A 12,286-nucleotide genomic window follows, 5' to 3' on the forward strand; every position below is an offset into this window, starting at 1 on the left:
AAATTTTACCAAACAAAGGATTGTATTGAAAAGCAAAAAACAGCTCTGTGGTGAGTACTTCAGCATAGTCATTTTAAGCAGTGCTCCCCTAACCCTGCACATGCAAAGACGCTCTCTCCAGCCTTTCACACCTACCTCCTTCTACCTCAGCAAACAAACCATTTCAGTCCCTGCATGGATTCTTCATCCTTAACAATAGTTTTCCTGTAACTTCTGGTCTCCCTCTTTCCTTGGCAGAAATCAGCCCTACTGTGACAACTGGATATTCAGAGTAGAACCTGACCCATGCTGCAGTAACTCGCTCCCTTCCCCATCACACAAGCTAAACTCCAGGGGCTTGATTAAAACCTCACACTGCTCATCCTTCTTCACCTTCATAATATAGGGCAGTGCTGTGCACTGTTTAGCTTGGACCATCAAGGACATGGGGAAAGAGCTGTTTATTTTGTTTTACTTAATTACACATATAATATCTAGCACAAAACAGCCCAGTGACTCGACTCCTCAGCATAAACACAGGTAACTAAGAATAATGCGTCCAGCCCTGGCTCTCACATCCATCTCACTGTCACATTCCACTGCCACAGCTGAGGGAGCAGGTAAAGATGTCACCAACTGCATAAGCCAATCCATTGCAAAAAGGATCCATTGCAAGAGATCCATTGCACCACAGTTCTGTCCCTGCTGTTAGGCTGCAGCTGTGGCAGGGGCATGTTTCCAAAAGCATCAGGCTGCTTGCCCTTCATCCCCTCTGGCAGGACTGATCATTGCAAGCTGCTTTGGCCAGACAAAGAAAACCTTGCCAACACCACTGAAAGCCATGTCCTGTAGATAACAGACCAACCTGCCATGGGGAACACAGCCTTGACTCTCTATACTAGTGACATTCCTGGATGGGAAGCAAAATCTTGCAGCACACCTTGCAGGCACTCCTCAGACAAAAGGCAGACATCAAACTAATGCTGATATAAGGCCACCATAGCCCACAGCAGCCACCTGGCTCAGCCCAGCCCTGAAGACAGGTCCCATGTTGCTGCTAGAGACAGATCACTCTCATTGGTGGCACTGCTCTTCATTCCAGCTCTGGGAACAGCTGATGATGGCTCAGATCAACAGAAAGCCTGTGCTACCTGCTTCCCATCAATCCTAGTCAGAGGAAGGGCTGCCCAAATAGCTCAGAAGAAAGGAACATGCACTGGACTGCACTGAAGCAGCCAACATCAGTACCAAGTGCCTAGCAGGCAGGACAGGGGAAAGCAGGTAAAGCACAAGGATGTGGACATCCAGATCAATTTATTACACACAAGAAATAAAATTTTCATTAAAAAAAAATCCATATGAGGATATTGATGCTGGTTTTACAGGATCGGCCTCATGGTGACAAAATCAAAGTTGTATGATTCTGGCAGGCCCTGGTGCCGCGTGCGGTTAAACCGTCTCCAGGTGAAGACAGGGAGCCCTCCCTGCACTGGAGGGCCATTGATGGCAGAGGCTGTGAACGCTGATGCCAGGCGGAAATCTGACACCTGTAACAAAGGACAGGAATTCAGGGCAAAAGGACTGCACAGTGTTTGACACATCCCCATTCCGGACAGCAGGAGATTTGACAGCTCTGGGAGATTTGGTAACAGTGAAGTGAAAGAAGTGAGCAGGGGAAATGCAAATTGATCAGGCAGCATTTCTCCCCTGCACAGAGGCATCTTCAGCCGGCAGCAGCAAAGCACAAGCCCATACTTGCCCTCCAGCCCCTGCACTAGCCAGGTTGAAAGAAAGTACCCTCAGGACAATCCTCCCTCGATTTGTATGTCTCCAAAAGAGCTGAGGCTTCAGCAGGCAGACCAGGGTTCTGACCTGAGCTCTACTGCATGTTAAACACTCGGGCCGTTCCCTGGGGCATGTTGGGGTAATTCAGGAATGGAGAAAGGCAGCATAGAGTTAATATTTCTGCCCAGACTCCACCCTGTTCCTATCTCCTAAGAGGTTCCCAGCTTGCTCCATCTTCCCAAACTCCTGTAAGGTTTATAACTAAACAGGTCTCACCTCTGCTCTGGACTGCTTCTCTCAATATCCCTCTTAGGTCCCCCTGTCTATCCCTAGCCCAGCCCATTCCCCTTGCCTAACCGTGCTGGCTAAGGCACCACAACCAGCGTTCACTGACCCACTCCCTTACCAGACACCTCTACACAGCCATTTTCTGCATTCCTCTTGTATTAACCAGCTTGAGGAGCCTCCCACTGGCCACTGCGACAGACAGCTGGCCAGGCTTGTGCAAGTTGGACACACAGCACTGGCACTACCAAAACAGCCTTCACAGGTCCCATCCTAGCAACCAAACTTGTAATCCAGGAACACAGCAGGCCGCACCCCACAGGATAAAACACTGAACAACTTCCCAGCACACCAGGGCTGGACAGCTGCTTACTCAGGCATTGCCCTTGACAGTGAAAATACCACATAACCTGCCCAAAATAAATGCTGCTTTCTGCAGGACAGTGAGTCTAAGGATTTTCCCACATCCCTCTAAAATGCAAAGTCATCTTCCCCAAACTTTTCAGAAAGCAGTTTTTCAGAGAGGTGGAGCCCCGGAGCAGGGTGGCTCACTAGCAAGCCTTTTGTAAAGATAAAGCTAAACTGAGACTGAAAACACATTCCTTTGGGCTCTGGGGAGGCACCCACGCAGTCCTCGTGAACAGGAGGCTGAGTCTGTACAAGTCACCTTCCCTGAGTGAGGTGAAGACTCACTTCAGCATTATTTTAGGCTCCTACTGCTGTAAGGCTTTGGGGTTTAACCCCCAAACACCACAAGTTCCCATGGACATAGCTGTTTCATACATGTCCCCCTGCTATCCTTTACCACTGTGCCAGGACTGATGTCAGGGATAGGAAATAGGCCTCCGCACAGAATTCCCATCTGAGGATCTGGCCAAGCACATGAAGAGGGAACAGACATGCCTGGCCCTGCCTGCCCTAGTCCAGGGAAACCTACTACAGGTCTGACAAGAGCATGAACAGGCTGCAGCAAACATTCAGCTGATGTTAAAATTGAGATAATTTACCTTGGAGTCATAGCAGCCTGCAGGCACTGGTAAAGAAGGATTCAAGTCTTCCCGGCAGCAAATGGTGTTGCAAGGATTATGTTCAGCATAAGGATCACGCTGGTAGTCTGGAGAGAAATGGGGGGGCAAGCAAAGAAGAAAAGAAAATGAGTTAGCCTCCTCACAAAAAGCCAGTGCAAAGTAATGGAGCCACTAAAAGCTGGGTAAATGCACTCTATTGAACTGCTCTCGTGCTCCTCCCCCCGGTACCAGCTAGAAGTCAGTGCTCAAGACAAGACATTAAGTACACAAACTCCTAATCCAAGGCCATACAGCTATTTCTGCATCCCAGGGGCACCACTGCCAACCTCTAACCACACATGCCTGCAATTACACATGATGGAATTCGACATGATGAAAGCTTATAGAAACTTTGTCAAGAGAGAAAAGCAGAAGAGAAGGGGAAGTGGTGGGTGGGTGGGTGGGGAAATGCAGCAATGAGAGCCTTTGTGTTCCTGTTCTGGACTAAAGTTAGTGGTAAGGAGCAAAACCTTTGAACACCCACTGCAGTAGCTGCAAACAAGGAGGGGAAGGTGGACAAACCTCAAGGTCTATGAGGTTACCTACTGTTCTGGCTTAATCCTAGCTGGCAACTAAATACCACACAACTGCTCTCCCACTTCCGCCCAACACCCTCCATGGGACCAGGAGAAGAATCAGAAAAAGGAAAACCCATGAGTTGAAATACAAACAGTTTAATAATTGAAACAAAGTCAATAATAAAACAGTAATTATAATAATGAAAAGGGATAGAGAGGGAGGGAGAAAGTAATAAAACCAAAGAGAAACGAGTGATGCATAATCCAATTGCTCACAACCTGCTGAGCAGCAATCAGCCCTTTCCAGCCAATTCCCCTTAGTTCATACACTGAGCATGACATTTTATACTATGGAATGGTATGGAATATCCCTTTGGCCACTTCGGGTCAGATGTCCTGGCTCCCTCTCAGCTTCCTGTGCATTGCTTGCTGGCATGGGAAAATGAAAAGTCTTTGACTTATCAACAACTAAAACATTAGTGTGTTAATTAATGCTAAAACTATCAACATTATTCTCATACTTAATCCACCTAACTGTTGCTTAGGGTTTAAGGCTCTCAAGATTGACAGGTTGTAGATGTATTAGGTAATAGCAGCCCACAATGTCTCTTGGAGCGTCAGAAGCACTCTCGAAAAGTCAAACAGCAAGCCCAAGGACCCTTGTTCCTGATAGAACAATTTTAGCCTGGTTTCCTACCTCAGCAGTAAGTTTGTGTTATCTATTTGCTTTGACTGTACTCTGCATTTAGGGTAATATAACTGATCCGTATGTGAGGCTGCAGCTTCCCACTATAATCCAAGAAATAAAAGTAACAGTGCTTACTGAAATCAGCTCTGCAGAACATAAATACGTGTCTTACTGTTGTATCTCATGATGTACTTCATGCTTTCCAAGTCAGTCACCTTGCCCTGGTCTCGACGGAAGATTTTTGCTCTTGGAGCAAGCTCATAGGAGAAATCCATGCCATACTTGACAACATATGACGCATACCCACTGAGATTGTAAATCTTTTCATGGAAAGGGATATTGTATGAAGGCCAGTAACCTGCCAGAGACAAACCCCAATCTGTTAATCACTTAGAAAAGCTGGATGCTCTTGCTTATATCAGAAAGGAAAAGAAACAATTTTCCATGTTGCATTGCATGCCAAGGAACAACACTGCAAACTGGTTTGAACACAATAAGGCAACACTGGCATGACCAGGGTTGACTCCCAGTATAACACCACTGGAGACTGTACCCAGGCAACCCGCCCCCAGACATCCACCCTGAGGACTCATCCTGCAAAACAGCTGAGATCAGACTTGCAGGAGCCGGAGGTGAACACACAGCACAGCCACAGCCCTCCTGCAGAGGTTTCTCTGCTCAGTCTCAGAGGCGTGCAAGATCACTTACCTCACCAAACTTCACAGTGAGAGGCTTGAAGTCACTCCTGTTTTTTGCTCCCTTCCTATCTCACCAGGGCAGAACACTACACCATGCTGAGATGGCAGGGATGGATCAACACACAAACACACAGACCACAAGAGCTACACGGGGTGAACAGGAGCCAGGCCAGCACACGCATGCTTTGTGCAGTGGTAGTTGTACACAGTGATGAGGAAAAGACGGGAGGATTGCTGCACACTTGCCAATAGCTGCCTTTGAGGGTTAGGAAGTGATTGATTAGCAGAGTAGAGCCCTGCACTAACTTTTCCCAAAGCAAGTGTGAATCCTGCAGTTTTTTTAACTCTGAAGAGCAAAGGATGCCAGGCAGAACTCCAGAGAAGAGTTTTAGGTAGGCAACATAAAACTGCCTGAAGCAAGTCTACTGTAGAAAGCAAAAGCGCTTGTAAAGAGCCAGGAGATCATCCAGGTCAGAATCTGGGTGCAGGAATAAATAAGAATAGATACCTATGCCTTAACATTTAATTTTTTTACTTTTTTTTTCCAAAGGCAGGCACCAAGGAGTTTTCAAGCAGGGAGTATATAACGTGAGCTAGTCCCAAAAGCAATACACTTGCAGGTTCTCTCCAGAGCACTTACATTCCCTGTTGTTCCTTCTCAAATCACACACACCAGGATTTGGCTTAGAGATTTACCATCTAAGGCACTGGTAAATGCAGTACTCCATGTATTAACATTAGCCCAGCATAACACAAGGAGTCTGGCTGTAAGATGCTCAAGAAAATCAACTGGAACTCACTGGGAGCCATGCACACAAATACAAACCAAATTTCCTGAAGGACAGATGCACAGACAGCATAAGCACTGGAACACTGCCTGAGTGGAGGCCTTACCAGCTTGGGTCCTGCCTAGGATAGGGAAGACAGGAATACCCTGTCTACTGGCATCTGCTTATGTGACCTAGAGCCAACCTGAAGAAAACAGGTTGTGTGCAGGCTGTGTTGTAATACAGGTGTCCTCCAGAAATAAGCACACTTGCCAGTCTCTAATGACGTAAGCCAGAGGATACGGATACATCAGCTTCCAAACCAGTAGGGTTTAGTTGTGATTCAAAAAGGTGCTATTGTCTCACATGAACCTGGAAAAGTTTTGTCAAAATTGCTATAACAGAGGAAGCTATTGAAGTTCTCCTCCAGCAAGAGCTCTTCTGTGTCTCAGGCTCTTGCAAGACTGCAAATCCCATGCAGCAGCCAGCCTAAGCCAGGCTTTACCCGAGGGCTGCTATAAGCCAGTGAAACCTGGCAGGGTGCACAGTGACAAAAAAAAACAAGTCAAGAGAGAATGTAAGGCTGAAAGGGGAGAGACAGGGATGGCATGAAGGCAGCAAAAATTCCCTGAATCAAAATGCCTTCCTTCTCTGCCCATTAAGAGCAAAAGGTCTCAGCAATATCAAGAAGTAGAGCAATAAGAATATTGCACATATGGTAGAAGACACTGAGATCCCAGGTTCTTCTCTGGTATGTTGCCTTTGATATTGAAATCAGTATCTCATTCATGAGATGAACTCATTCATCATCAAGAAACACGAACTGCAGCGCAGTCCTGTGACTTATTCCTTCACTGGAGACAGTGCTGCCCTCCCCCACCTCCTCTAAAGGATTGGTTTTTCTTTGTCAACGTACAGAAAGCACCTGGACGTCTTTGCCTGAAAAGGGCAACATAAGAAATGCCTGGTTTTGAGAACTCACCTGCACTGGCCTACAAAACAAGCTGACAGAAGCCGTAAAGAAAAAAATTTTTCAATTTTCAAACCTGTATAAGGAAATGCTTCCTTTTTCCTCAGCACAAGGCTTATTACAGCAATACCAGCCTTTGTTCACCTGAGATTTCAATTCTCATTCTCTGTTGTTTCTAGGTTTATGCTTGAAAGAGACTTAAAAAGCCAGTGCTGGTGGCAAACTCACTCTGACCAAGCTAGTGTCAGAAGAGCATTATCTTTGGACACCAGCTACAAGACAATGATGGAGTGTGCCAGGATCAGCCACTCTATAAACACTTTAAACCAGCATTGCTCTTGAGAAAGGTAAACCTCCTTCACCTGGGCTGCTCCAAGCACCTGGGAACAGGGCTAGGGCCTCGACAGGACTTGTCTGGCGTCCTGCATGGCATGGAGTAGCTCCTGCTGCTTACAGGAGCAGTGTTGGCTTACAGCAGCTGAGGTTTCCAAGGAAGCACTTTGGCAGTGCTTAGCCCACCCTGTCCTTTTAATGGTTAAACTCCCAGAGACCAACTGCTGTGTTATCCAATACCCACAAGGTGCATTTAGATATCTGGGAAAAAACACACTGTAAACGTGAAGTAATATGTAACCTCTAATTGCCACCTTCAAGAACAGAGCAGCCACAAGATCTCCGAGGGAAGAAGTGGTCACTGTGTGCCCAAGCCTGAAGTTGGGCTCAGTCCTACAGGGAATGCCACACTGCAGCTCTCAAATCATTGCTGAAAAGGAGCTCAGGGTACCTGATCAGCCTGGCCTCTCTGCACAGGTACAACGCTACTGTGATGTAGTTGCAATGTTGCAAGTGCCAGAGCTAAAGGGTCTCTATCAGCTTGTTTGTCTGCACCACACTCACCAAGAAGCCCAAGGCAAAGGAAGCCAAAAGAGCCAGAGATGCATAAGGGAGAGACATGGGATCTTTCCAAATTATCAATAAGAAACATAAAACAATAATGACAATGTGGCAATGCTTAGAATAAACCAGAACTTCCCAAGGAACTAGACACAAATAAAAAGTGTCAAAGGGAAACAACCCCAGCTGCTTAAACATAAATACATTTCCAGTCATTTTGAGGATAAGCAATTCATCTATTCACCCCCTCAGCATGTGATTAGAAGAGGGAGCACAAAGCACCAGACACACACTTAAGGCTCAGGCTTTTGGTCGCTAATATAAGTGTCTAGTAAACACTTGTGAATTAAACCAGACAGTGGGTGTTTTGCTTCACCTAGATTTTTGTTTTCCATCAAGTTGTTGCTAGTCTTGCTAAGGAATTAAAGAAGCTTTTAAAGAGCAAATATTTATCAGAAAACAGACCTCCAGGAAAGTTCAGGAGATGAATATAAACATAGAACTCTTTCCTATTCAAAAGGTCATCTTCTTTCAGGATGACCCACTCAAAAATTTCGAGTAGCCCACAGCATCACAGTTACTTAGCACTGCTTCAAATAGACCCCATATTTTTCCTCATGGGTCTCAGGGAAAAATAATACCAGAAAAAAGGGAAGGAGGCAAGTAAGAAAGTTTATTTTTCCCTCCTCTGCTTCTGAGAAATACAGATGCTCACCCCATTTCTGCCACAGCGTACTAGATAAATGAATACAAGGCAACAGAGGGTTGCTCACACAAAGCCTTCTGAGGGTTGCTCACACAAAACTTTCTTAAGCTCAGGACTAGGGTGCAATAAACCCTCCCCAGTTACAAAACACAATCCTCCATCAGTTGACACAAAGAGATGGTTTTCCTAAGCCAGTAACTACTATAGGAGCTATTACCTTTCCGGAGAACATTTGTTTGATCAGAATACTCCACAAGGGTTGGGATCTGCTCAACAATGTACAATGCACCATCATCAAGGCTCCTCTGCAGCTTGACCTTCTTCAGGTCTAGCACCATGTACTGATTGTTGTAGGTCCCTGGGTATGAAAGCAAAGAGAGAGTTACATGTCCTGCCAGGGAAAAGAAAAGGGTGTAACAGGTACACCCAACACATCCGTTTCCCCCAAGATTCGTATAAAAACGTACTTACCAGAGTTGCACCTGGAGAAGGTTTCTGCCCAAGTTTTGCCATCATTTGCCATCATGTTCGCAATGCGGACTCTCTGCCAAGCCAACAGGGATTCAGGCACCACTTGCTTCATGAGAGTTTGGTTGAACACACTGTTGGTAGTCTGCAACATTACCAAGCCGCTGCCTAGTATGTAAAAATCATCCAGGGACACCAAAAAGCCTTAAACAGCAACAACACAAATTTTGTTATCTTTGGGAACCTTTGATATACTCATAGAAGAAAACAGAGAGACAATCCAAGAGGACATGAAGAGTCAACACATGCGTGTTTGAAATCAAACTGTACAAAGATTAAAGATGAGGGGGTAACTTCTGCAAGAGCTTTAAGCCCGCCTGTCAACACAGTTTGAAATGAGAAATTGTCATGCACTCAACACACCTAATTCTTTGTCTAGAGCATTTGCTTCACGTTTGCATGCCAAGCTTGGAAGTTTCTCCATATGTCAGGCTATGTCTTATTTTTATGCTGAGGATTACATACTGTAAATGCCTAGGGCACGTTGGTTTCTAACAAAGAAATTAATTAAAAAAAAATTCAACAGTGAAAACCCAACCAAAGTACAAACTCCACAAAGATTTTCGTCAACCAATTTCAGTTTTAGATTTTACTCTGTAAAAACAAATTAAATTTATTTGAATTAATTCCTTTAAATTAATCCCTTCTGTATTAAACCAAGCTGAGCAGAAAAATCTTCCTTCTAGTTTAATCTGTTCCAGTTTAACTATTCTTAAAAGCATCTCCAAGAAATGGGCATCTCTTAAATCATAAACCCCAGTCTGTATAAGAGAAAAAGCTCTTCCTACTCCTCTTTCTGACATACTGTCACTGGATTTTTTTTAGGCCTACGAGCTCTGCAAAGTCAACACAGTGATGGATCTCTGGGCAGGATTCCCTTCCAGGTTACATGCCAACAGAAGTACTAGGTCCAGTGGCAGATCCCACGCCAGGAGGTGCCATTCAGAGCTGCAAAGGTCAGCTATAATGCCTTGGATAGCGTGGTGACTACTTGTAAAGCAGAAATAACTTGACTTTGAGATTACTCAGCAGATACATGGCTGCCAGGCTGGGGAATAGAGGTTGTTAACCAAGCTCCTGATGGGGAAGTCATCCAGAACCTCGACTCTCATTAACAAGTTTTTAATAGGATCAGTCTTCAAAGAGTATAAAATGCTAAAATTCTGTACAACATCACAATAGTCGAGTTCCACTATGAAATTTTCTACAGCAAGCTTTATTAATACTCTCTGGAAAACAAACTAAGGTCACCAACCTGTGACAGCAAGAAAGACTACTCCACTCTGCCTCCTATTCCTGGACTTTATCTAAAGACAGACCTCATTCGAGCAAAAGTAATGTCTGAGAGCTCAATTTCAGCAAAATTTCTTTAAAGTATTGAGTACTCAAATTAGAACAGATTCATGAAAATATACTTTGTGGTCACCTGTTCTCTAAAAATATATCAGTATAGAACAGGCAGAGAAGCCTGGCAGCTGGTATTTTATTCTTGGAGACAGAAAAAGAATATCAATAAATTATGTACATCAACAGCAGAGATCTCTCTCAAATAAGTAACAAGAGAAACACTCTAAACCTGGCTCTGCCAGTCTATTTTATACAAAGACATAGGACATCCAGTGATAAACTGTTGTATAACAAGTCAAGTGCTTGCCCAAATGGAGACAAGAAATGAAATTGTTAAGCAGTTGTGATTTGAATTAAGCACCAATTCTCATGTGGGTGACAATGCCAAGTGCCCTACTTCAAAATAAATCAAGTAGTTTTTATCCTTCATTTTCAATAAACAGCTGAGATAAAACAGAAAAACTTGATTCAAAACAAGTGTCAGTACAAGAAATGATGTTGAATTAACTGAAGGTTGAACTCTGTAATTCAAATAAATTGCAAAGCTCAGCTAAGCTGAAAACAAGGGGATTTCCTTCTGGGCCTTAGTATTTACCAAGTTTTATCCTGCAATGTTTTATAACACAACATGCCCTCCATGATACACCATTGCTAGCCTAATTATTTCAAGATGGCATTTTGATTTAGGTACCCTTGAAACAAAGGAAGTTAAAACACCAACAACAGATTTACACAGAGTAAAAACATCCATAAAAATAAAACCTGGGCAGAGAAGTCTAGAGATATCAGCAGATATTTGATGTCCTCTTGTGTCATTCTTCTATTTTTAAGTATGTATGATAATCTGTTGTAATTGAAAGTGTTATCTCTGCGCAGTTCATCTCTTCTTTTCTGTAAAACCATCTCTGTAAACCCATATCCCATTTTGGTCAGCAACACTCAAACCATTTATTTTTTTTTTTTACCCCTCCCTCTGATGAACCTGACTCTTCCTACATAGAAACAAGCGAAAACACTTCTGATTGCATCTTCTGGGTCTGAACCATTTAGATTCAGTTTCCAATCACCACTGGAAAACTGAAGATTTCAGAGTCTGGAGTTTCATTCATCATGTCAATATTAATCAGCCAAGCAAAGCAATTTTTTGCAGTCTGAGTGACAGTGTTCTCCAGAAAGGCAGCATATTGAAGAACACGTGGGTGGTAACACATTTCTGGCAGCTACTGCTCCTAAAGAGGTAGGCTGTTGCTTTCTGAAACAGCATCAGCTTTTTTGGTGTTTTAGAAGGTCACTGTGCTCATTCAAGTACAGAAAGGGCCAGCATTACAGGCTGGAAGCCAAAGCCTATCCCACAGGGATGGGAGTAGCTCCCAACTGAGATGCTCAATGTTCTGGTCTATAAACAGACTATGGAAAAGCAGAGGTATTCTCTGGATTATCTTTCCTGATCCTATCTGCAGCTGCTTCTCAAGACTGAACACCTTCCTTCACTTGCAGACATCTCCCAGGCACTAAGAAATAGAACATTCCATACCACAGCTCTGGTCTCTCATCTCCTAAGTTCAGACACATCCTTTGCTTCCATCCAGGTTTTAAACAGATGCTGGAGGAAGCAAGGAAGCAAGAAATGGTCTGGCAGTATCTCATGAGCAAGCAGGTCCCCTGAGAACAATGTCTACTGGCCTTCTCATGGTCTGTTCCTCCTAGGTCTTGCTCCAGCTGGCAGGAAGAATAATGCTGCACTTTCTGATCCTGCATTAACACCAGATTACTTCAAAGCAAGGGATACATACTACTTCTCTTAGCATCACATGTATAGACACTCATAAGATAACTTGTGCCATCATATTCCCATGTCATAGCCTGCCTCAACCAAGCAAGATCCCAACAGCAGACCAGAGAAGCAAAGGCAGCAGTAGAGTTCTTCTAAATTGATTTGCTTAAATGGCTAAAATCAAAGTAACATGCTTTAAAAGACTGTGGCTCAGCCCAGAGAAGGTAGTGCACTACCCAAAAACAGTGCTTGGGTCCAAATGGTAGATTCCCTTTCTTAA

The 12,286-nt window shown here is 44.2% G+C and overlaps 1 protein-coding gene across 1 annotated transcript in view; it reads right to left on the reverse strand.

Annotated features, from left to right (window-relative positions):
- Positions 1-1,274: 1,274 nt before the first annotated feature.
- PLBD1 (phospholipase B domain containing 1) overlaps positions 1,275-12,286 on the reverse strand; it is a 36,927-nt gene continuing 25,915 nt past the window's right edge. The window contains exons 7-11 of the mRNA XM_017827702.1: positions 8,829-9,029; positions 8,575-8,715; positions 4,495-4,680; positions 3,057-3,163; positions 1,275-1,526 (exon numbers count right to left, since the gene is read on the reverse strand). Coding sequence (XP_017683191.1) covers positions 1,359-1,526; positions 3,057-3,163; positions 4,495-4,680; positions 8,575-8,715; positions 8,829-9,029 — 803 coding nt within the window. The 3' untranslated portion in view covers positions 1,275-1,358. The remainder of the gene's footprint in view (positions 1,527-3,056; positions 3,164-4,494; positions 4,681-8,574; positions 8,716-8,828; positions 9,030-12,286) is intronic.

The sequence above is a fragment of the Lepidothrix coronata genome, unplaced genomic scaffold (genome assembly GCF_001604755.1).
Source record: "Lepidothrix coronata isolate B3197 unplaced genomic scaffold, Lepidothrix_coronata-1.0 Scaffold141, whole genome shotgun sequence".
NCBI classification, from domain to species: domain Eukaryota; kingdom Metazoa; phylum Chordata; class Aves; order Passeriformes; family Pipridae; genus Lepidothrix; species Lepidothrix coronata.